This window comes from Emys orbicularis, chromosome 19 (genome assembly GCF_028017835.1).
Source record: "Emys orbicularis isolate rEmyOrb1 chromosome 19, rEmyOrb1.hap1, whole genome shotgun sequence".
Classification (NCBI taxonomy): Eukaryota; Metazoa; Chordata; order Testudines; family Emydidae; genus Emys; species Emys orbicularis.
Genome location: NC_088701.1, coordinates 18,643,692 through 18,669,568, shown reverse-complemented (window position 1 = coordinate 18,669,568; position 25,877 = coordinate 18,643,692). Strand labels below are relative to the sequence as shown.

The window sequence follows — 25,877 nt, the reverse complement described above, 5'->3', positions numbered from 1 at the left end:
TGTTTTCTGGGGCAAGAGACTGTATTTGTGTCTAAAAATTGTTACATTGTGTTTAACCACGGAAGCCAATGCCAGTACGGCCTGAAAAGGATGACCACACTGTCCTAAGAACTTGAATTTAATTGTGTGAATGGGCTAGTCACATGGATTTTATTTGCAGTTTTTTTCAATTGCTTCTAACCTTGTCAGTCAGCCTAAGCAGTGTTTGTCGTTTCCTTTCCCTTCCTCCTTCGCAATGGCGTTTGTATCATGCCGTTTGTTTACATATGTTCCTAGAAGGAAGTATGCAGCATTGAAGAATTTGGAGTTGATTGTGTATGTTCAGATACCAAGTGACCAGATCAGATAATGAATTGTACTGCGCTTCAAAAATATCACAGGGAAGTGTTGTGCAATGCATGGTTGCTTCTGAGAGCTCCCCTGAGGGACGCTTGTTCTAGGACTGATATTTTGTTGGGTTAGTTGCTGCTAACTTGTATAACTGTTAACAGAAGCGGTAGGGGCCACTTGAATGCAAGCAACTGGCTGAAGAAGGCAGAGGGTCTTGCATGGATTCATGACTTGTGGACCATCTGGATTTCCTCTTGTGGCAGTGGGACTACAGAATGATAATTTGCTTTCCCAACTTGTAAAAGTACGATTACCTTTACATAGCTGCATAGAGTTGTATCTTACATCCACATTTGGGCTGAAGTGTTGATTTGACTGTCACTGTTCTTTCTAGCTTGTTATTCTGAGCTTTCACCGACATAAGGGCTGATTCCAGCAGGCAGGGACTGAGCAACTCGTAATCTCTCCTCTAACCTGTATTCTCAAAGTATTCACTGATGATGACCAACCTTCTGAGGGATTGTGGTGGCTCCATAGTTTTCCCCCGGGCCCCTAAAATTGGCAGCCCCATCATGCATTCACTTTCTGCCTCCTGCCTTCCTGCTTCATACGCCCCTCTGTATCTTACTCCCGACAGACCTGCTGAGCTGTTGCCCTTCTTCTATTTTAAGTTCCCACTTTTGAGGTGCACACTGAGCTCCCACATCCAAAGAAAAGTGTCCATTAACTCTTTCCCTGTAAGGTAATCAGGCAAGAGAATCTGGTTCTCCTCCCCCCCCGCTCACCCTCCCGTTTGTTTTGACTGGTGCTCCTGGCCATATACTGGTTCTCACAGCCTAAGGGCCTCATCTAGGGGCTTCACTCTGATTACACCCATGAGTGCAAGCGCTTAGTGCCGGCAGGCAAAACCACCAGTTTCACTAGTGGCACTTTGCCTACTTTCAAACAGTGGTCAGCTGCCTTGGTGCAAATAGTGGCTTTGCCTGCAGACAGTAGGGGTCGTATTGATGCTGATGGCTGTAAGCAGGGTAAATCCCTTGCTTGTAAAGGCCTAATTTTGGAGGTGGGGGAGGAAGAGAAAACTTGTCATGTTTAAAAGTATATATAGTAATATTATACGTATTCTCTTGCCCACAGTCAAATATGTAGCTTTTCATGCACTTCACAGGTCTCTGTAGCCCTTAACACATGTTAGATGGTCACTAACATCTGAAATTAGCCATTCATTCATATAGATATATATTGTTTGGAGCTTGGCTCTTGGGCCTCCTGACATGTCTTTATTCTGACAGGTTTAGGACTATAGTGACACCTGCTGGTGAAAGCAGACTTATTAATCAATTACGAATAGTCGGTTAGGCAACTTTTTGTGAACCTTTTACCCAATCAGTATTACTCAAAACCTGACGCTGTTCTTCAGCTAGAGGAATAGAATAGAATAGAATATCAGGGTTGGAAGGGACCTCAGGAGGTCATCTAGTCCAACCCCCTGCTCAAAGCAGGACCAATCCCCAGACAGATCCTAAATGGCCCCCTCAAGGATTGAACTCACAACCCTGCGTTTAATAGAGTATGATACTGATGGATAAGTGCTGTGCACGGACTGGAGAGTCTCAATATTTAAACTCTGTGTGACTGTAACATCTCGTATCTCAATGAAGACGTTTTCACGTTTGAAGTATCTTAGACTGAAAATTTCACAGTGGTCTGGGTTTAAATCTAATAATCTTTCCTGTTCTGCAAAGATAGATGTGACCTTTTCACTTCACACCTAATCCCTCTAATGGTCTCATTCTTTCTTTTAAAGTCTTTGCACTGTGGGTGGGTGGGTGGTATCAGGGGGTAGCCATGTTAGTCTGTATCCACAAAAACAACAAGGAGTCTGGTAGCTTAAAGACTAACAGATTTATTTGGGCATAAGCTTTCATGGGTAAAAAACCTCACTTCTTCAGGTGCATGGAGTGAAAGTTATTATATGCTGCCTGCATCTGTAACTTTCACTCCATGCACCTGAAGAAGTGGGGTTTTATACCCACGAAAGCTTTGCCCCAAATAAATCTGTTAGTCTTTAAGGTGCCACCGGACTCCTCGTTTTTGTGTATGTAGTGTTCTTTAACAAGGATGTTCTAACTGTGGAGAGTGACGCTTCTCGTCGTTCTGTATAGAGTTATGGGAAATAACAGCTGGGTTGAGGCTGCAGAGCCGCTTCGACAAAGAATGTGCGTGGGTGCTGCCTTTGCGGCCTCTGAAGGCTGGTAATCTGTAGCTCTGCTTCTCTCCATAATCACCTCGTAATCCCAGAGGAAGAATTGAATTTTCAAAGGATCTCAACCGAGTCTAAATGACACATGCAAGGTTTTGAAGCAGCTTTTGAAAATGGGGGATCAGGCATTCCAGGATAGCTGGGCTGTTATCCCTTCCGGGTAGGTTTCTCCAAACACTAGCCTTTGAAAGTACATCCCCTTTTCCATGGCACCCCGCCTCCCCCATTTATTACACTAGTACCTTGATGCTCTAGCTAAAACAGCACCTTAGCACGAGGGGGCCGCAAACATGAAGTGACAGGATCCCTGCCCAGTAAGCTTTCAGTCTAAGTGGAGGAGTCCAGCAAAGGATGGGAGCGGAGACAGAGGCATCAAGAGGTGGAATTGCCTAACGTCACGCAGCAGATGGGTACTAAGAGCTAGGAACAGAACTCTGGTCTTCTGAGACCTGGACTAGTATGTTCTCCACTGGACCATGCTGCACCTCTCTTCCTTGGTTTTCTCTGTCTTGAAAAAGACTTTGAAATCAGGAATTTTAAATGGTCCCACAGACTCTAATGGGTTTAAGCTAGTCCATACTGGAAGGCTTATTTGTGAGCCCTGTACAGGTCTGTTGTCTATATACTTGAATTGCTTTGGCTAAACTGAGAGCCTAGCTTTGGATCTGTTAAGCTTTAGCTAGACTGGTCTGTATTGTGCAGAATTAATTCATGTGAATTGTCTGTGTCCAGTTGGTAGATCTGTCTGTCTATGAATTGTTTTTAATGCACAGTTCCTTAACCTCGTGGTATTGTTTATTGATTTACAGGGATATAGATAATCTCTTAGGACTCTAATAAAGACAAATTATTCATCTCACTTGGTTACAATCTGTATTAATCAGAAAGCACTATATTTGTGGTATCCCAGGTCCTTCTCTTCATAACCCTTCTCCGTATCATTAAAATAATGCCATACTTTATCAGCAAGCTGAGTAGTAGCTTATATGGCTATTAATGAGAGGGTTAGCCTCTCATTTTGCTCATGAGCACTGCACAACAGAGGATCGATTCACTTTTGTACGTGGACATTAACAGTCATTTAGCTTTGAATCAATGCAGACTGCGGCAACTCCACTGAATTTCTTGAAGATGCTTTTCCCACTGTCTTGCAGTGTCTGCTTCATTCAGATGCACCTTATTGGGGCTCATCTACACATGGAGCCATTGCTAATGAATTGCACGTGGGCACTTTTTCCAGATTGATTCCATCTGTGGACTCTTACTCCAGAATAAGAATGTCTACACATGGAGCTATTCAGGAATAGCGATTGCACTTTAAATTCACACCCCTCCCTTAATCAGAAACCACTTTCAAGCGTAGATGGGCCTTTATCAAATTGATATTTGAATTCCAGATTTAGGGCCAGTTCTTGAGGTGCTGAACACCTGTGTTGTCTGTTAGAGAGGAATATGAGAGCACTGTTGGAACTTTGGGGTGCCAATGTGGTGCATTGTGCCTGGAACAACTTATTTTTAAATGAGAATTTCATGAATAACAATTTTATTTAAAAGGGATTAAGGTTGGGTAAGTGCGACATATGGCTGAAAGAGCGATCTACTAAAACGTTAGACAGAAATCTAGACACTTTTGAAAATAAGATTCTGGGCATTGGTTGGAAAGACTTAGGGTACGTCCAGACTACCCGCCGTATCGGTGGGTAGCGATATATTGCATCTCGTTAAGACGCGATATATCAATCCCCGAATGCCCTCCCCGTCGACTCCGGAACTCCACCGGAGCGAGCGGCGGTAGCGGAGTCGACGAGGGAGCCGCGGCCGTCGATCCCGCGCCGTGTGGACCCCAGGTAAATCGATCTAAGATACTTCGACTTCAGCTACGCTATTCATGTAGCTGAAGTTGCGTATCTTAGATCGATTCCCGCTCCCCCTCCCCCCCAGTGTAGACCAGCCCTTAATCACCAACTGTGAGATCTGAGAAATCCACAACCAGCAGTTTGTTTCCACCAGAATCAGAAGAAAGTGCTGGACGTATTTGAGGCATGTATCGCTGGATGCCAATACATGGACTCCAGCTTGAAGCTGTCAGCTGGTGTGAGGGTGCTGTGACAAAGTTCCTCCTCTATCTTGGTGGGTCCTGCGCTTATTGGCGGATTTTCTTGCCTCAGAGTTTCACCATGTGGGTTGGGGAACAGCCCAGAGACCTTCCCCTCTGGAAGAACCCACAGTCCAGGTCAATTGGGAGGTCTGGGGGGAACCCGGGCCCGCCCTCTACTCCAGGTTCCAGCCCAGGGCCCTGTGGACTGCAGCTGTCTATAGTGCCTCCTGTAACAGCTGCATGACAGCTACAACTCCCTGGGCTACTTCCCCATGGCCTCCTCCAAACACCTTCCTTATTCTCACCACAGGACCTTCCTCCTGGTGTCTGATAACGCTTGTGCTCCTCAGTCCTCTAGCAGCACACCCTCTCCCTCTCAGCTCCTTGCGCCTCTTGCTCCCAGCTCCTCACACTCACACCACAAACTGAAGTGAGCTCCTTTTAAAACCCAGGTGCCCTGATTAGCCTGCCTTAATTGATTCTAGCAGCTTCTTCTTAATTGGCTCCAGGTGTCCTAATTAGCCTGCCTGCCTTAACTGGTTCTAGCAGGTTCCTGATTACTCTAGTGCAGCCCCTGCTCTGGTCACTCAGGAAACAGAAAACTACTCATCCAGTGACCAGTATATTTGCCCTCTACCAGACTCCTGTACCCCACTGGTCTGGGTCTGTCACAGTGCCCAAGAGAAACCTTAGGAAGAACTCTTAGCAGGGAGAATAGAAGAGTCAGTCTCAACACTGCAGAGCAAATAGCAGAGAGGAGAGGAATGGACGAGACGGGTTTCTGCTCTGTGCGCCAACATTGGCGTGGGAAGGACGTAAAAAAAAAAGTGTAATTCTTTGCCCCATGAAAACTCTAACAGGTTATGAGACACTTCCTAACCATACCTTAGTGCCCAAATTCACATTGCCACAAGAAGCTTCCTTCTGCCTCTAACTGATAAGGAAACTCGCAACACATTAATCTCCTTCAGACTTGCCTACAGAGAGACTGTAATGGAGTGGCACCAATTGCAAGCTGACTGGAGTCTTACTGTCTTCATTTATTTGCTCTGATACAAGCCATCTGTGATAGCTGTTGGTGCACTGCACCAGTGCAAACCCCAAGCCGCTATAAAACAGTTTGCACAGGCTCGGCCTATTCCAGTTTCCTGCAGTGTAAGCTGCACCTGTGCAAACAGCGGCTGATGATGGTTGTGTTTTTAAAGTCAGGTCACTCTTTAGGGGAGGGCCTGTATCTTATCAACCAAATGACCCCCCCCAGATTTGCACCTCAAACTACACCCAGGACCCTGAAGCGACATTCCAAATTTCAAGCTGATCACAGTATGGATTTTAGGAAAGGATCAAAAATTTGGCTTTAAACAGCAACTATATTGCAACCTTAACTATGCTATAGCTATTACCATGCCATAATCACTTCATGCATCAGTCCAATGAAAACATACGAGTTTAAATCTGTTGTTGGACCTATTGGCATATGTTAATTGCAGCTGAAAACAGATTACACAGCCTGCTGTTTTTGCACCACTTACTGTTTTTTTCAGCATTAAAATAATCACGCAGTGGAGCTTGAAGGGAAATAAAACACTTGAGAAGTGTAGCTAGGGTTATTGAAGAAGCAATTAGATGACAGCATAAGCGTGGAGCAATAAAATGGAAATGAAAATTGATAGGCTTAAAAGCTTGCCATCCCTCCCACCCCCCTTTACAAATGTTTCATATGTTCGTCTGTATTTGGAAGCTTGTCGGTGACACGCTTTAGTTCCCATGGTTTTTGTAATTAGGTATCGCTCCTTGAGATGGAGAATGCCTCGCGTGAACCGTGCCAGACGATTTTTCAACTTTATATATCTCTTTCTGTGCTCACAGTCATTAGCCAGCTAGCGTGCTCCAACAATATCTTCACTGATAGACGCTACTAAAACTACAGTCTCTCCCAGGCTGCTTTATTTATTGCTGTTTCTCATTTTATCGTTGGGAGGCTTTGCATCTGTTTTGTGGATTAGCTCCTGGATTGTTGCTTTAATCATTTTAAACTAAACAGATACTTAAAAGAAAACGGTCCTCATTCTGTTCAGCCTAGCAGTCTAAAAGTACCAAAGAGAGAAACTTTTTTGCCTTGAATAAACCGTGAGACGTTATTAAAACCTCTAAAATTTGCACACAGCTGGGCCTTGTGTTGCAAGTGGAAACGGACTACGTTTTCTTCCATTCCTGCTTGCTGCCAGTGTCTGAAATAAAGTCATTTTTGGGGTGTGGCTAGCGCTGGGCTCAGAAATGCCGGCTTGCAATAGAAAGACTACTCCATTTCTGTCTAGGCAAGGTGAGAACTGCCCTTAGGCTCCTACTGCATCTTCGCCTGTAAGCACATCAGACACACAACCTACAACTGTTGCCTTGAGTTAGGAATAATGTTAGCTAAGTATGAGTGACCTTGACAAAAATACAGGCTGTGTTATGCCCTAACTTTTTCTCCTGCCCATGAGACACAAGTAACCAGCATGATAGGATGTTGGCTATAATAGTATTCTCTGTTATACCCTGTATTACTCAGGAGTCTGGCCTTTTCAGAGCTGTGCCAGAGGAAACCGTACATTTTCCATTCAGTAACAATAAAGGACTTCTTTAGTATATTCTGATGCCGACCCTGGTAACGTGTATTTCACATAGTTTGAACTTTTTACATTCGCAAATGTACTGCAAGCACTTCTGTTGTAAGTAGAACTTGTCAGAACTTCTGAGACTGAGCTTTCCATTAATCCAAGGTCTGTTTTGTTGCCTTGAAATGTGCATCGCGTTAGAATTGTGTAGATTGCCTCTGGGGTCTGTACGTGTAGAATACTAAAGTTCTAGTTGGACTTTATGCTCCCAGTTCTTGCCAGAAGTGGTACATGCTTGGCCTAGGGAAATGCTGTGTAATATAACTTGGCTGCAGACTCTTGTTTGTAGTCTCAGGTTTGGCTTTAAAATCGTAGAGACTTTTTGGAAGTTGGGGGCGAGAGAAGAGTAAAGTCGTACGCAGTAATCCAGAGTGCATTTTATCGAAGTACACGTTTTCATGGCTATCATTATGCAGGCCAGCTAATAAAGCCTCAGACTTACAAACAAGTAAGAGAAGAGACTCACGTTCTTTGGAAATCTGAACATCTCGGGGGAAATCATGGCCCCAGGGGAGTCGATTGCAGTTTTGCTACTGACTTCGGTGGGGGAGTTTTGCACACTTGTTTTGTCTCTGTTTTCCAGAGTGGGTTAACCGAAATGGTTGAAATAGTTGGCAGATAACAATATTGACTTGCTCGATTCTATCTTCCTGAAAAAGACACATGCTCTACAACTGCCTTAAACCTCGATAACTCGGGCAAATCTGTGGAGTAAAGAAAGCAAGTTTTGTTTTGATCGCCACTCCTGGGCCCATTTTTGATAAGGATATCAGTGATTCGCTGGAGGAGGATAAAGGCAAAAAGTAACTTGTTCAGTGTTCCCTAAGGGGGGGTGGGGGAGGATTGGACCAGGTTGTTTCTTTTTGACCCTGACAATGGTTTGTGTAAGGAAGCTTTGTACAGGAAACGGAGTGGGGGCCCCAAAATTAATTACTTCCCAAATCTAAATTGAGCCAGCGAAAGGGTCTGTAAGGGGGCAGCTAACTCCTGGCTCCACGGCTGTCTAGAAAATACAGCGGGAGAAAGGTGCTCCTTCGGATGTGTGGCGTGACGCTCCATCCCACGTATAAAATGCCTAGCAATTTGTAGTGTGTTTTTCCTTCTTTTTAATTTCCTCATTGCTTAGGGTTTGCTGGTTAAGATGCTGATCCAAAAGTAATGCAGATATTTCCCTCTAGGTGATCACAGTGCTCAGCTGGGCCTGCATGGTGGAGGGGGTGACGGAATGGGAGACGAAAACGCTACTGTGGAAGAAGGGGAGACTAGTCCCGACCCACAGCCACAAGGCCGAAGGATGCGGAGGGAAGCCTGCACCTGCCCATACTGCAAAGACAGCGAAGGAAGGTAGGATTTGCTAACTGGGTACCTCAAACTGTAGTCGGGATCATCACTATGATGTCAGGGCGTTTCAGAAACCCAGAGGGATGGAGGCTATAGGTCACTTAGCAGCCTTGGCCTTCGAGAACTAAAGTCAATCCAGGTTGCAGTCTTAATAAAATAGGTTGACAGGTCGGATGGTTGCAGTAGTGCTCTCTCCCAGGAGCCCTAGGCCAGCTCTGGTGAAGGGTGGGTCACAGCAATTTTGGGGCACGTGCTGGGTGCCTCATTTGAAACTGCCGTTGTCAGAACTGAGCAATCTTAGTCTTTCCAGTCCCCATTCTTGTCGGACTGCAAGAGCCGAGTGAGGGGCTGATGATGTCCGAATGGGTGGGCATCAGGTCAGTTGCATGAGAGGAGGAGGGAAACTTGCACTAAATCCACTAACGCTCTGCTAGTGTTCTAGTCCCTGGGTCCTCCTGAAACGAAACTTACACCTGAAAGCTGTTGGGAGTCTTTTGTTTTGGTTTCCCCCTTAAAACTTTGCCAGGAGTAAACTGAAAGATTTTTACTGTCTCTGGATTGAACATGCACTGCGTACATGGTCATCAGGTTATAAACTGTTTGCTTCAGTGGCTTCCTTTTCCATCGGGTGCAGAAAAAGGGCTAAATCTTATGGCTGAAATGAGCACGCTCCTGTTGTGAGAAACTGAGGGCTGAGCCCTGTATATTCCTGTGGCCTGGGTTCTCCTGCCAGAGAACAGTGCTGCAGAGTGGCAGGGTTTGTTTAGTGGAGTCTAGGCTCCTAGTGTCTACTCGGTGCTTCGGCTCCTGCCTTGGAGAAATGCAGCTAGCTCCCGGCCTCGCTGGTGATGAGACCTTGGTCTGTGTTAAAGCTTTGAGAGCTGTATCGCGGAAGGCGCTATCGCAGGGCGGTAACAAAACACGCTGCACTGAGCAGCATGAAGGAGTCAGCGTCAACCCCACAAGGCCAGAAATGTTAATCGGAGGCCGTAATTCCCTCCCTTTTGGCACCTCGTCATGCCTAGGGCTTTAGGGGGTATCTCCAAATAGGGGCAAGGCCATGGGTGTACATTAAGGACAGAATTTCAGTCATCAGCTTTATGACAGGCCTGCCTGGCCAGCAGGGTCACTCAGAATGAACAGCTGTTTGAGCTCCCCTTTAAAACCTGTGAACGCAGCCATTCCCATTCCCTCTGTCCCCCTCCCTCCCACCACCTCTTCCCACTTCAATCATTGGTTCCCTCCCCTTCCTTTTTCCGTGGACTTGCTGTTCATGGCATACCCCATATTGGTTATTGCTGGGCCCGTCCCACATGCCCCATTGCTGGGCCCGTCCCACGCGCTCTTCCTCACTTGCACAGCGGCTTTGTTACACTGGAGAATTTTTAGTTAAAAATGTACTGAAAAAGGGACTCTGAGGAGAGACCCCATGGAACAAAAAGGTTTCTTACGCACACAGTGAAATTAGGGACAGATTTGCTGAGGAGCCACCTGTCGGACCATGTCTTCTGACTACTCCTGAAGAGGCTCCTGGTTGCAACCTCTTCTGTTTTTTCACTGAGGATTTAAGTGACTCCTCTGTGGCCCCTCTGAAGCCCTCACACCCACCGTCTTCCCCCCCCCCCCTTTCCTCTGACTTAGACTTATTAAAACTAGTGATTTACCTGCTCGTAACAGTTCCCAGTCTGACTTTAATTGGGGAGTGTTTTTGTGCACATGTGGTACAGGTTTGAGTCTCCCAATAACACTTCAATCTTTAGGAGAACCTGTCATCCAAAGGTGTGGATGCAGTTACCAACCTGAGAGTGCTCAGCACCTTTTATCTCTGGAGTACCTTGTAGTCACCAATCCCCAAGGACACAGACGTCATCTTCATTTGACAGAGGGTTAGACTGAAGCGTTGAGTGGGAGCTGACTTGCTTGTGGTCACTGAGCAGAGCCAAGACTAGAGAACCCTGATTCCTCTAGCCAGGAGACCATCCTGCCCACTCTCCTGTGTTTCTAATGTCAGCCCAGTATCTGAGCAGTAAGTAGGCGTGTCTAGTCAGCGCTCTGATCAGCGACTGGTAACCTGGGGTTTCCATTGTGCGAGCTCAGCAGCCACGCTGGATGCCACGTTTAGGAAGCTGATGTTTCACCTCCCTGGTAGCGAGAGTGGAGAGGCTCTGTAAATTAACGCCTTGATTTCTTTGGATTCTTCCAGGGGTTCTGGGGATCCCGGTAAGAAGAAGCAGCACATCTGCCACATCCCGGGCTGCGGGAAGGTGTATGGCAAGACGTCCCACCTGCGGGCTCACCTCCGGTGGCATACCGGGGAGAGGCCTTTCGTCTGCAGCTGGATGTTCTGCGGGAAGCGCTTCACGCGCAGTGACGAGCTGCAGCGGCACAAGCGCACACACACAGGTGAGCCCGGGAACCTGCCCTGGCTCTGCGAAGGGAGCACCTGCCAGGTGCACTTAGAGCAGGGACGTGGGGGAGCCTCCGCTCTTTCTAGCCTTGTATGTATGCTGCAAGGGGTTCCAAGATCCTTGTGATTGCCAACACTCTCCACTATGGGCCTGGTGTTCGCCCAGTGTTCATCATCTGTTGCTTTGGGTTTCTGCAGTACAAGTATATTTACAGGTTCTGTCACCAGCTGGACAAAACCATGACTCTTCTGTTCGTTGGCAGCTGCATCAAGCGAATCCTCTGCAGTACTTTCAGCTGAGATGTTTCCCCCAGCTTAGGAGCCCCAAAACAAGGAACAGCTAGAACTGCTCAGAAAGCCGCCCACAGGGGGAAGTAACATTCAGAGTAGGGGGAGATCAATGTGAGAGGGTCTGAGAGGCCATCATGGAGACAGAGCCAAAGAAATAACACGTCAGAGCCTGATCTCACTCTTGAGAGCGTCCACACTGAGCGGAGCCCTGTTGAAATCCGGGGGGCTCTGTGTGAGTGCATGATTCACAGTTCAGGGTTAGGGCCCACAACGTTTTGGGGAAGAGGATGTGTTTTACTCCACATAATAGATTCAGTTTGGCAAGTGGGTGGATGAATTCTTCCTCGCTATATCCCTCGTAGTTCTGAGACTTTGGTTCCAGTGCAGTAACTAAATGTGGCTTCTGACACCTGGTATGTTTTCATCACCAGTAAATCTGCTTTGGTCAGAAGTTGTGTAAAGTGAAAGAGAAAGCCGGTGAGAGGGAGAGTATGAAGACCCTTGGATGTTAGCATGGCAAAAGGCACTGACTGCAAGTCTTGTCAGAGTTATTTCTGAGGGGCAGAGCCCTGCTATCTTTCACTGAAGGGCAGTTGAAAAGTGCTGCACCCCTCTCTCCCTTAATACCTGTCGAGGTTGCTCTGTGAGCTTCATCCAGGCAATAGCTGAAAATTGCTTCTTACTCAGAGTTTGGTTTGTATGTTGAGCCCTTGTTTGTTACAATGTGGTGGAAAGGTTTGGCTTCCCATAAGGACGTTAAGCAAGCGCGTTGTTGAAATGGCTGAGCGGTTCTCCTCTCCCGTTGCTGTTCACAGGTGAGAAGAAATTTGCCTGCCCGGAGTGCCCAAAACGCTTCATGAGGAGCGATCACCTGTCCAAGCACATCAAGACCCACCAAAACAAGAAGGGAGGCACAGCCAACAATGTGGCCATGAACGTCTCTGCGGTCTCCATGGACACCGGGACTTCGGAGGGAAACAGTGGGCCAACCCCATCGGCCCTCATTGCAACCAACATGGTGGCCATGGAAGCCATTTGTCCCGAGGGCATCGCACGCCTTGCCAGCAGCGGCATCAACGTCATGCAGGTGGCAGATCTTCAGTCCATCAACATCAGTGGCAATGGATTTTGAGACTGTGAGAACCACAAGACATGGACGATGTACAAATCTGGGGTTCAAGGTAGTGTGCTGAGAGGGTAGGGTCAGTTACACCTTCTAGCACGAGAGCCCAGTTCCTCTCTGCCAGGAATGCTACCTGAAAACAAGGCCCAGCGATTGGCTCAGACCTCTGAGGCCCAGTGACTACATGGGGATGCCAGAGCTTTTTTTGACTCGACTTTCCTTCCTCCCCCATAACTTCTCCCCTACCTTTCCCTCAGTAGCTACCCCTGATGCCAACATGCCTTGGTAAATGTATATGATCATTGAAATACTTTTTAGCGCAAAAAAAAAAAGATTCTATATTATTATTATATATATAAAAATATAAAATGTGTTCATTTGAGCAAGGAAAAAAATTGCTGCGACCAAAGTGTTTTTGGTCTATTTTGGATGCCTTATCTTTGAACAGATGACCCCGTGGGTAGTTAATAAGACAATACCCAAGCTGTTGTTCAGATACTATATTACATTTTACATTGTAACCTTAAAAAAATTAGCCTTTTGTATGCTCTGCTTTTAGGTTTCTTTTTTTCCTTAATTTTTTTAATTATTTGGGTGAGGTTTTCTTCATATAAAACAGTCACCCTCTTCCTTCCCGTCACCCCTTCGTTGCTTTATTTTAAATTGTATTCGCTGCAGAGATTCTCCTATCCGACTTATTTTAACCTTGCTCTTTCATTCTGAGCATAAGTGTACATGTAAAATTGTTTGTAAAGGTTTTTGTGCGGGTTCACTCGAGCTATTTACCAGAAGAGGGTCCGGGACCCATAATGCATTCTGAGATTTTTGCGGGGGGGAGGGGAGGGAAGGGGGAGTCTAGGGCAAATTTATTTTTCTGCAGTCGGTCTTAAAAACAAAACACCAACGTCAGCGCGACCAGGGCTGGTGAGATGAAGACACCTTGAGTGTCGAGTGGCAAAAAATAAGGAACTCGCTGAAAATGCAGTGGAGAAGAGACCACTGATAATATTGTGTCTATTCAGAGTAACGTGCCTAGTCCGGTTAAAATGTAGCGTGAGGGGATGCCTGTTGGCATCCCTAATCTGAGGGTTACTGCAGAGCAGCTGATGCTAGTGCAGAGGGTGTGTTGAAATTGACTGTTGGTCAGACTGGCAGGCTGCTGGTACATTTGTAAGTGGCAGGGCGTTTGTCTGCCAGACATGGACTTCAGGCATAGGGTGCTTAGTGGACATGTCACACGGCCCCGGGCTGGGGCTGTTTATTAATGGGAGGCATGTCTCTTATTCAGATTAAATCATCACATCATCTTGCAGGATTTTTTTTTCTTCCAACACTACATTGCTTTTCTGGCTCCAAGGCTTCCCTGTTCTTGCAGAGATTTCCAAACCAGTAATTGGAAACAAAGGAATTTCCCGGCTGTCTTTTCCTCTTAGTCTTTTTCAAGCCCATGGTGGACTGGTAGTACTGAACCCTGCTAGACTCCTCTGTCCAGCTCACTCTTCGTCCCCCGCCCTTCTCTTCCTGCTGCAGCCACAACAAAGTGGGTGTTCCCGATGTCCCCTCCATTTCCCCTAGCCCTTCTGTGAAGCCCAGTGGAAAGTCCTTACAACAGCATAAAATTGTAGGAAGAGGACCTCGTGCCCTGTAGACTGGGGGGGTGGGCTTCAGGATTTAGAATCCCTCCAGTTGAGAATTCAGACACCTTCATGTGTGTCACCCACCCTCCCTCGGCCCACAAATCAAAGGGCTTGAAGAATCCTCTAGGAATAGGGTGAATTTTATTTAATGAGGACGATAAGCAGTGTTCGGGTGTGTTTTCATAGAAAAATAAATGCAGGAAACTGCCATATACTCCAACACCCTGGTGTTCGATAGCTTATTAGTGCAGGCAGGTGGTGGTGGTTTTAATTTGTAAGCTGGATCTTCTGTTGAATCCCTTTGCTAGGGAAGGTAGAAACATTGGGGTTTGCGTTAACCAGAATCAAAGCTGAGCTGCAATAGAGCCCTTGTCTGGAAGAGTGGGAGGGAAAGGTCTGTGTCTAATGTGTGGAAAGGTTTTTATATTTGGAACTCTGTTGGAAAGTGCAGCAGTTTTGGAAGTTAAAAATTAAAACCCCTTCGTATGGGTTGCTGTTGATTATGTAACTATATAAAATATCTATCAAAGCATTTAAAACAAAAATCTGGTGGTGTGTGCAGAGGATAGCGTTAGGCCAGTGTTAATTGTTCCTCTCAAAAAGAGGAAGGAAAGAGGTAAGTAGCAGGTGGGAGGGCAGATATTACAGTGGAGTCAGTGTGTCTCTTCACATTTTGGTCCCACAGTTCTTGCTAATTTTCAGCACACATGGAGGTGTTGGACTCCCGTTTCATGCTTTTTGCTGGGAGGCTTTTAGGGAGTTTTGTATGCATGTGCATGGAATTGCAGGAAGACAACCTGTTTGGTAGGGAGAAACAACGTTGGAGTGAAATAAAACTTTATATGAACCTGAATCACACCTGTAAATGGTGCTTACTTTCTCTCTAACTAAAAGCAAGTGTGATTCTGCTGTATCTTTTATATACACCTTGCATAGAAACACTTCCTTTAACCTGTTCTACCTAAGGAGAATACACTTGAAATGAGGCAAATGCCGTGTGCTTCGGGGCTTTATAAGAAAGTTCAGGAAGAACGTCCATTATTAATTATTTCAAAAGCTCTCCTAGACCAGTTGCTGAGAGCACAGAGCCAGTTTTGATAAGAGCCATTCATTGGCACCAGCATTGAGAGGTGGTTTTTGCTGGGTTCTTCCCTATTCCAGTGTTGCTTGGAAAGGCAGGGAGATGCTGCATCAAGGCTTTTGGGTCAGGAATAGCAAATGAGGCCACGGTGTTCCAGTCAAAGAGAAGCGAACTGTGTGCCTCTCGGAAGCTTATTGCTTGGACACTGCAGTTCTGGGATCTAAGCATCTGTCCTGTGTCAAACCAGCTGAGTTCCAGAGAACTGAATTCTGGGCTAGGTGGGGAAACAGATGTGTTAGTCAGACTAGTGTCATGGGGATAGCCATAAAAGATCATTCTAAAATGACCAGGGTCTTCTATGCTGTTAGCTTACAATACCACAGATGGGCAACTTCTCTCTGTGAATTCCCTTTTCTCTTCCATGAGGGCCAAATTCTTTCCCCTCTTCATGGGATATGATGCAACCCAGAACACCAGGAGCGGGTATTTGTAATCAAGCTGCCATTAAGAAACACAGGCCGACCATTGTTGCCAAGGTAGCTGGGCTCTGAAGAGCCGATCACTCAGAAGTAACTTTGTTTAGTGTAATGCAAACCTCAGCACTAATCCACAATTGTCTTGTTTGCTTTAAAATCCTGTTTTTTTTAACTCTATATGCAAATTCCCTGCAGCGGGGGGATATTACAGGTTCTCTTTTCAGATCTGAGTTAAATTTTTGGCAAGGTCTGTCTGTCAGCCAGCTTCCTTGTCTTCATTCTGGGTGTGGCTTGCTCATTTGGGTTTGGAGAGAGATTTCTTCCACAGCGGGATGTGAGAGTTTTGTACCTTTACCAATTCAGGACTGCTTGGTGACCTTTCCTCACCAGACTCTGTGTCTGTGTTGTCAGAGCATCAGCATGCCTTGTCAGTTTCAAACAGCAGTACCTCCCCTTTGCACCTGCAAAAGGCCTCCTTGTCTTCAAAGCAGGAATTGGTGCATGCCGGCAGGAGGCAAAATCCTGCCAAACTGTGAAGTGTGAACACATTTTTACCTTTTTAAAAAATAAATACAGGGAGGGAGGAATCTTAGCTATCACTGTAAATTCCTCAGGCTGATTTCTTTCATCTCTCTATCTCTATTTTTGGATTTGTATATTTTTATATAGGAAACTTTAAACATTTGTATTTTTTTAACAATCTGTGAAGCACTATGAATTCCAGTTGTGTCAAATGTCAAAATCTTCCACATCTTGTGAATACTGGAAGCTACGGATGGTTAGTAGAAAGCAGTGTTTAAAAAAAACAACCACGTTTCAGTAACTCTGCCTCGTTGGGCTATTTGGGTGCCCGTTGCTAGAACAGCTACCTGAGAACATTGCCAATTCCTCCATGTCACTTGCATTCTTTAATGTATTGAGGTCCAAGGTAGATTTAGAGAAGTTCTGGAAACTACGCCGGTTACATCGCTTGGTGACTACATTGTCAAGTACTTATCCAGTATGTCAATTGCAGTGGAGTGCTGCGCAGAGCCCTTGTCTCCATTGAGAACATAATGTACTTTCATCTTCCGTCCACATAGCTGTCCACTAATCCAGGATAGTCCCTTAAGAAGCCTAGTATAACCTGAGAAGGGCTCGAAAGGATCGCTAATGGTAATGTCCTTGTCCTTGTGGGGCTGTGTAACCTAACTAGAAGGGAAAGTGGTGGTCAGCCTGGATGGTATTGTCTTGTTTCTAAGCACCATCTTTGAGGAATATTCTTTGGACTGAGGTTTCTCCTGGTTTCATTGTGACAGCATTGAACAGGTCCCAGCAATGGAAAGTTCACCACAGAGGAATGGTGCTTTTTCCCCCCCCCCTCCCCCCCCATTAGGGAACCAGAATTAATCTGTAGTTTCCTGTGGAAACAAATCGCCCTGCACGTGTCTCCGCTCCTCAGCGATTTAGGCCTGGTCTGCACTTAAAAATCAGACCCATTGCACGTAGTGACGTCGCTCAGGGCTGTGAAATATGGTGGGCCCTGAGTGCTGTAGATAGGTCATCCTAACTCCCGGTGTAGATGGGGCGAGGTCAATGGGATCTTCTGTTAACCCAGCTACCGCCTCCGAGAGGCGAATTAGCTCCATTGACAGAAGGAGTTTTTCTGTCTATGTAGGAAGCATGGACGCTTCGGCACAGCCGCAGCGTTGCAGCTGTAGTGTAGACGTGGCTATACCGCGTGTCAAATCCAAGAGCAGCAGCACCAACGTAGGCGTTAGGGCAACTGTTTATAGATTGGAGATGGAAAACAAGCAGAAGAACGTGGGTATGGACCGTACCTTGAACCTATGTGAAGTGGCTGGTCCTAGCTGCGAGAGCGATGCAGTTCTTGCCCAAATCCAGGCAAACTGTAGGAGAGATGTTTGCTAAAGGCTAATTCCCAATGTCCCCACCCCACCCCGGTCCTGTTAACATACACAATGGACCAGCGAATACAAAGAATGTAAAGTATCTGAGAACCTCGGTACAACCCCATAGCCTCTCTGGCCCAGATCCACAAAGGTTTTTGGCTCCTAACTTTCATTGATTTCAGTGGAAGTTAGAACCCTAAATATCTTTGTGGATCCTGGCCTTTGTGTCTTAGATGAGGCCAGCTCTTTGGGGGCAGTGGGAAGAAGAGGTGGCAGAGGGAGAATGTACTCCTGGGCTGCTGCAGCTCCTGAGGATCTGAAGATACTCTCCATTTGCAAAAGAAAATGTCACCCGTGGGCTTAGAAATGAGATTTCTCCATCACTGCTGACCAGCCACAGCTCACACGGGAGCCTCACTGCCATTGCCCAGCTCGCTTTGGCATGCGTTAGCCTCTCCGTTCTCATTAGACAGCCGCTCGTTAATACCCATCACCCTCCTCTGCTAATTCGGGTTGCCCCGTTTACCCATCTGCTGTCGAGGGTCTGGTAGCTGGCTCACAGCAGGCTTTGTCTCATGCTGCACAAAGTTGCCAAGTTCCATGTGCCATACTGGGCTTTGTATCCTATGGTAACAAGTTTGGGTTGTTTCGTGGTTGTTTGGGCAGCAATGCTGAGGGCTGGTGTTGCAAACTCAGTGGGGGGAAATCTTGACCTCGTTTACAACCGAGGCAAAGCTCCCATTGACGTCAGCGTGTCTGTTGCTTCCAGTAAATGAATTGCACTGTTCACCCCAGCACATGACTGGCTGCTTCTGTGTCAGGCTCTCAGGTGCGCGGGGAGCGCCTGTATAACTTTTAGATCTGCAGTTCCCTGTGGAATTAACTGTGCCTTTTTATACAGGGGTTCCAAGTGGCCAAACCATTTGCAAGCAGGATTGCACTGCGCTGTTTTTACCAATTATTTTTTTACCCCCACCATGGCTCAAAATGGTCTCTTCCAGCTTTAATCTACCCAGCCCTGTTTTTCCTTAAACTTGGTTAGCAATTCACTTCCCCCACCCCCTTGCTGGGGAAATAACATGTGTCCACTATTCTATGCATTACAATGGGGTTGTGTGCATGGGGTGAGGCTAGTTTAGGCCAATGCCTGTTGCTTTTGTGAGTTAACCTGCGCCAATACCCCCCTGAGGGTTAGTGAAACCGTTTCACCAGCACTTCCTGTAGCTCCCTGGTCCCTCCTCTGACCGCCGCCCCCATCATTCCAAACAGGCGCCTCGATTCGATTCACCTTTTGGGTGCTGACAGCACACGCTTCGCGCAACCTGTAACACTGGCAATAATTCTCTCGCTGTGTAAAGACTGTTTTATCCTGTAATAATGTCTGTGTGCTTTTTTTTAATCCAATTGCCGATGTAATGATGTCTGAAACACATTTTAAAAGTGCTATTTTTTTTTTTTTTTTTTTTTTTTTTTTTGTACAAAGATTAGATTAAAATGTAGTTTGGCTCCTTTGTAAACAGATTACAACTTTTGTTTTTTTTAAGGTAAATAAACAAGCGTCTACGGATGGCATGGTGAAGTTTGTGCTTTAAAGAATAAAGAATATTTCAGTGCCCTTTGGCATTCACCTTGAGCTCAAGCGCCTTTGCCCAATACCTGTTGCCTTGCTTCTTGGTGACTGCAGTTTGTAAATGTATTTTTGTTCCTAAAGCACTGTAGTAAAGGAGAAAGCAAGTGTCGCTGGATGGCAGTAGGCTATCTTTCCATTGACTTCCTCCGGCTGTGGATGTTGGAATCTGAAGAGAATCTTCATCACAGATGAAGAGACAAACCCAACTCGTGTGTCCATCGGTCTTGAACTTTATTGTTCATAAGAACTGCCATGCTGGGTCAGACCAGTGGGCCATCTAGCCCTGTATCTGGTCTTCTGATAGTGGCCCGAACCAGAGCTTCAGGGGGCGAGTATAGAACAGGGCAATTTTGGAGTGATCCAACCCCGTCTTCCACTGCTGTTTTCTGGCAGTCAAGAGGTTTAGCATCACCCTGAGCATGAAGTTCCAGTCCCTGACCATCTTGGCTAATAGGTCCAACAATGGCTATCTTCCATGAACTTATCTAGTTCTTTTCTGAACCCTGTTATACTTTTGGCCATCATAACATCCCATGGCAATGAGTTCCGCAGGTTAATTGTGTGTGGAGTGAAAAAGTACTTCCTCTTGTTTTGTATAAAACCTGCTGCCTATTAATTTCATTGGGTGACCCCTGATGTTTGTAGTGTGGGGAAGGTTAAATAACACTCCTTTCATGATTTTATAGACCTCCATCACATCACCCCTTAGTCGTCTCTTGTCTAAGCTGAACAGCCCTGATCTTTTGACTCTCCTCCTACAGAAGCCATTCCATACCCTTGATGGCCTTTGTTCCCCTTCTCTGAACCTTTTCCCGGTTCCACTGTATCCTTTGGTGAGATGGGCGACCAGAACCGGACACAGTATTCATGCCTACTGGAGATTTCCTAGCAGACCCACTCTGCAGTCTCTGGGATAAAGCCTCCTATCAAAGCACTTGACAAAGGGGAATCTATACAGATAGTGACTTGCCCATCAGGCCAGGGGCAGAGCTGGGAATAGACCCAGGTCTCCTGAGTCCCGGTCCAGGGCTCTACCCACTAGCCCGCCCCCTCTCCCTCCAATGTACTAATGTTTTGACCCTCTGTAATGTCTCTTGGTCATGGGATACAAGGTGCTTTTGGACACAAGTCACTAAGGGTATGTCCATCCAGGGATAAAAAAGCTGCGACTGGCCCAGGCTCACAGGGCTTGGACTCGGGGGTTGAAAAATTACAGTGCAAGATGTCCAGCCTCGAGCCCCAGCTTTCGGACCCTTTGAGGGGGGAGAGTCCCAGAGCTCAGGCAATTTTTAGCCTTGCGGCCACAGCCCCCCTGAGCCTGAGGCAGCTGACCCAGGCCAGCGTGGCCGTGCTGTGGGGTTTTTATCCCTGGGTACGTGTGCCCTTAGGTTCTTTTGAAAATGTCATGCCATGATCTCCAAGCTCATAGATCGTGATCTCATTTACAAACATTCATTCATTAACTTCCTTCCATGAGATCTACCGCTTACAATATGTAAGAGCAGGGCACTGATACTATTTAAAGGGCACCAACAACTTAAGTCACACCTTTCTGAAAAACCGTGAACCAAGTAATGTGAAATGGGCAAAGTGAACAACACGGGGAAAACAAAAACTGCCCCTTCCTGAGCTGCGACTCGGAGCTGCAGCAAGTTTTGTTTGTTTCCCCTCAGAGAGGCATGGGGCTTAGGTTGATTATCCCTCCTGAAACCTCTGAACGAGAGCTGAGTCAATAATATCCCTGTTTGTCTAGCTGTGGAAATGGAGACAGAGGCGGTTGCCTTGAGTTTACCCAGCAAGGAAAGGGCAGAGTTGGGAACAGAACCCAGGAGTCCTGATCTCTGTATTCCCTGCTCCAGCCAGCCTCACTCCCTTCCCATGGGCAAGTGTAGAACTCTCTCATGGGGCTTGTGCTGACTACTAGATAGCACTAACTTATGGCCTGGCCCACATGAATAGCTAACCCCTAGTTCTGTTGCCCCACGGCGGTTCCCAACGTTGAGGGCTCCTAGGTGTTTCCAGCCTCTAGCTCTGGTCAGCACAGGCCTGGCCCTGGGTTAAAGATGTTGGCCCCAGTGTAGATGAGGAGGGCTACAGAGAGGGAAGGCTGCGTAGTGGTTACTGTCAGGCTCTCCTGCCTCTGGAGTGGGGTGGGGGAAATGATCATGACCTGAGCAGGGGCCTGGCCCTCAGAGCAGTGCAGGGAATTGATTAGCTGACAGGTGCCCGGATGATCCCCACAAGTGATCCACACTCCATGCTGCAGAGGAAAGAAGGTAAAAACCCTTCTGAGGTACCGAGAGATCCAGATTCAATTCCCTGCTCTGCCACAGACTTCTAGTCTGACCTTGGGGCAGTCACTTAGCTTCTCTGTGCCTCAGTTCCCCCGCTGTACAATGGGGATAACAGCACTGCCCTGCCTCACCGGGGCTAAACACATTAAAGACTTGGAGGTGCCCAGACACCATGGTGATGGGTGCCATGTTGTACATACCAGCCCCACAACACACCTCTCCTGCAGGGTTGCTAAATCTCACAAGTCACTGCTACCCTTGTGAATTTCAGCCCTGCTGGGGTGTAGGGGGGGTGGGATGGGACACCCCCTTCTGATTGGCTGCCCTTCCCCACTTGCCTGCCTCTTAGGAAGAGCAGCCAATCAGGAGCACTGCAGGAGAGTGGCCGAGTGCACTGTCCCCTCCAAGGAGCAGACATTCTCACCGGGGTGCTGCCCCTGACACACGGGGGAGGGGATTGAGAACTCAAAAGCCAGTGTAATGATTTGGGGAGTGAGAGAGAAGGAGGGAGGGTGGCTGTAGGCTCCTGGCCTGACTCCCTAGAGCGGGAAGGACTGACTGTCACATCCAGCACAATTTGTCTCCAGACAGAAAACTGGCAAAACCTCAACCACAGAACAGCTCCTTGGCCCACCCTGGGCTACTTCCCTTGCCCCCCTCCTGCTTCAGAGCCGTGGGCCGGAGCCCAGCTCCCACCTGCCGCTCCACAGGCCGCTGGCCTGGGACTCCCCCTGCTCCAGGGCCCACCAGGGTACGTCTACACTGCAGGTGCAAGCGAGCCGCCCAGCCCAGGTAGACAGCCAGGCACTAGCTCCGCTCCAGCTGGTGTACTGAAAGTAGCAGTGTGGACATTGCGGTAGCTCAGACTAGCTGCCATGTTCGCTCTGGTACTTTTAGTGCGCTGGCACATGTCTGTCCATCTGGACTGTGTGACAAAGTGGGACTGTTCTTAATGTTTCCTCTGAGTACTGAGTGGGAAGATTGCAGGGGAGTTTTGCTGGGACTGTCTGCATTGGGGATGAGGGACTTTCCTTGAGGGAAGATACCTGAGCACGTAACATGAGAACCCAGAAAGGGGGTTGGAGGCCAGGTGACACCTCTGCCCGGGAAACTGGACAAAGGCTGGGGGTGGAGCAGGGGGAGAGGCTGAGTGAGACGGCTGGAGGGAGTTTCAGTTTGGAGCTGGCTGGGGATGGGAAGTGAGTGCAGACATGGTTGTCTGGCTCGCTGGGCCCCAGAATGGACCCGGCTGAGGGGTCCCGTTCTCTGTACCTACAACAGGGCCGGCTCCAGGGTTTGGGCCGCCCCAAGCAGCCAAAAAAAAAAAAAAAAGCTGCGATCGCGATCTGCGGCGGCAATTCGGGGGAAGGTCCTTCGCTCCCAGCGGGAGTGAGGGACCGTCCACCGAATTGCCGCCGAATAGCTGGACCTGCCGCCCCTCTCCGGAGCAGCCGCCCCAAGCACCTGCTTGCCAAGCTGGTGCCTGGAGCCGGCCCTGATCTACAAGCTCTGTTTTAGACCGTGTTCCTGTCATCTAATAAACCTCTGTTTTACAGGCTGGCTAAGAGTCACGTCTGACTGTGAAGTGGGGGTGCAGGACCCTCTGGCTTCCCCAGGACCCCACCTGGACGGACTCGCTGTGGGAAGCGCACGGAGGGGCATATGCTGAATGCTCCAAGGTCAGACCCAGGAAGGTGAAGCCGTGTGAGCTTCTGGTCCTGAAGACAGTCTGCTCCAAGGGAGAGGAGGCTCCCCAGAGTCCTGACTGGCTTTGTGGGGAGCAGTTCCAAAGCATTGCCCGGGGACTCTGTGACAGACTGAGAGGCACGCTACCAGCTGCAGTGTAGAGATACCCCCAGAGAAGCTAGCTAGCCAGCCCTCTCCAGCTTCCCCGGCAGCTAAGCTATCCCCCTTTCTAAGAATCCCATGAAATTGCAGAACTACGTACTGTAGTCTGTAACCTATCATTTAAATCAGCTTCTGCACCAGATGACTGGAGGATAGCTAATGTGATGCCAATTTTTAAAAAGGGCTCCAGAGGTGATCCCGGCAATTACAGGCCAGTAAACCTGACTTCAGTACCGGGCAAATTGGTTGAAACTACAGTAAAGAACAAAATTGTCGGTCACATAGATCAGTGGTCTCCAAACTTTTTTGATCGCGCACCCCTATCAGTAAAAAATTTTTGAGCACGCACCCCCTGCCGCGCCGAAACAAACAAACAAAAAAAAGCCGCTCGGACTCCCACCCGAACTGCCGAAACAAAAACAAAAAAAGCGCTCCTCCTGCCGCGCATCCCACTTTGGAGACCACTGACATAGATGAACATAATTTGTTGGGGAAAAGCCAACATGTTTTTTGTAAAGGGAAATTATGCCTCACCAATCTACTAGAATTCTTTGAGGGGTCAGCAAGCATGTGGACAAGGGAGATCCAATGGATATAGTGTGCTTAGATTTTTCAGAAAGCCTTTGACAAGTTCCCTCACCAAAGGCTCTTAAGCAAAGTAATCTGTCATGAGATAAGAGGGAAGGTCTTCTCATGGATTGGTAGCTGGTTAAAAGATAGGAAACAAAGGGAAGGAATAAATGGTCAGTTTTCAGAATGGATAGTGGTAAATAGTGGGGTCCCCCAGGGGTCTGTACTTGGACCAGTCCCATTCAACATATTCATAAATGATCTGGAAAAAGGGGTAAACAGGTGGCAACATTTGCAGATGATACAAAACTACTCAAGATAGTTAAGTCCCAGGCAGACTGAGAAGAGCTACAAAAGGATCTCACAAAACTGTGTGACTGGGCAACCAAATGGCAGATGAAATTCAATGTCGATAAATGCAAAGTAATGCACATTGGAAAGCATAATCCCCCATCATTTTCTATGTATAGTTGGTCTAAATTAGCTCTTACCACTCAAGAAAGAGATCTTGGAGTCACTGTGGAGAGTTCTCTGAAAACATCCACTCAATGTGCAGTGGCAGTCAAAAAAGCGAACAGAATGTTGGAAATCATTAAGAAAGGGATAGATAATAAGACAGAAAATATCATATTGCCTCTATATAAATCCATGGTACACCCACATCTTGAATACTGAGTGCAGATGTGGTCACCCCATCTCAAAAAAGATATATTAGAATTGGAAAAGGTTCAAAAAAGGGCAACAAAAATGATTAGGGGTATGGAACGGCTTCCATATGAGGAGAGATTAATAAGACTGGGACTTTTCAGCTTGGAAAAGAGACGACTGAGGGGGGATACGATAGAGGTCTATAAAATCATGACTGGTGTGGAGAAAGTAAATAAAGGAAGTGTTATTTACTCCTCAACACAAGAACTAAGGGTCACCAAATGAGATTAATAGGCAGCAGGTTTAAAACAAACAAAAGGAAGTATTTTTTCACACAACGCACAGTCAACCTGTGGAACTCCTTGCCAGAAGATGCTCTGAAGGCCAAGACCATAAGAGGGTTCAAAAAAGAACTAGATAAGTTAATGGAGGGTAGATCTATCAATGGCTATTAGTCCGGATGGGCAGGAATGGTGTCCCTAGCCTCTGTTTGCCAGAAGCTAGGAATGGGGGACAGGGGATGGATCACTTGATGATGACCTGTTCTGTTCATTCCCTCTGAGGCACCTGGCCTTGGCCACTGTTGGAAGACAGGATACTGGGCTAGTTCTTATGTTGGCTGTTCTGATGTTTTTATGACCCCTTTCCAGCTGGGTCTAATAATTGAACAGGGCCATATGATCAGATGGGAGGGTAGCTGATCTGTCACCAGACCTTGATACCCCCTACAGGGCCAGCCAGCCTGGGACAGGATCCGGCTCATGAGTTTTACACCTTTGGGGAGAGCGATACCGTCACCTCCTTGTCCGTAAGGGGGCATAGGAGCCCCTGCTACCCTGCAGCTCAGAGGCTGGTGGTGGTGGCACCAGCAAAAAGCAGGGGATCGCTCTTTCGAGCAGCTTTGATGCAGCACTTTTCCCCCGGGAAATGCTTTTGCCAACACTTGCTGAATTGCAGCTGCCTCTGGGGTGGGGCACGGCAGCTGTTAACAGCCACACGGAAGTTCAGGCCCTGATCCACAGAGGTATTTAGCTCAATCCAGCTGCAGCTCAGTGGGGTGGGGGCGTATTTAGGGAGGCAGGATAATTATGCCAGTTGGCATTAGTGCTGCATCTGAGGGCCTTCTGCTGGGGCTAGGGGCATGGGGCCCAGTGTATGTACCTGACTCCTGGACCCTGATTATAAATGGAGACTGGGTTTTATGAGGAAGGCTCTGGACTGGGAACAGGCCTTGGAGCTGTTTGCTTTTAGATGAGGGCCCCGGGCACTGAAATTGCTGCCCAGCTCC

At 47.4% G+C, this 25,877-nt stretch overlaps 1 protein-coding gene across 3 annotated transcripts in view; it reads left to right on the top strand.

Moving 5' to 3' along the window:
- Positions 1–14,345, top strand: part of SP1 (Sp1 transcription factor) — a 33,109-nt gene extending 18,764 nt beyond the window's left edge. For all 3 annotated transcript variants that reach the window (XM_065419049.1, XM_065419047.1, XM_065419048.1), the window contains exons 4-6: positions 8,530–8,695; positions 10,896–11,095; positions 12,206–14,345. In XM_065419049.1, coding sequence (XP_065275121.1) covers positions 8,530–8,695; positions 10,896–11,095; positions 12,206–12,522 — 683 coding nt within the window. In that variant the 3' untranslated portion in view covers positions 12,523–14,345. The remainder of the gene's footprint in view (positions 1–8,529; positions 8,696–10,895; positions 11,096–12,205) is intronic.
- The last annotated feature ends 11,532 nt before the right edge of the window (positions 14,346–25,877 follow it).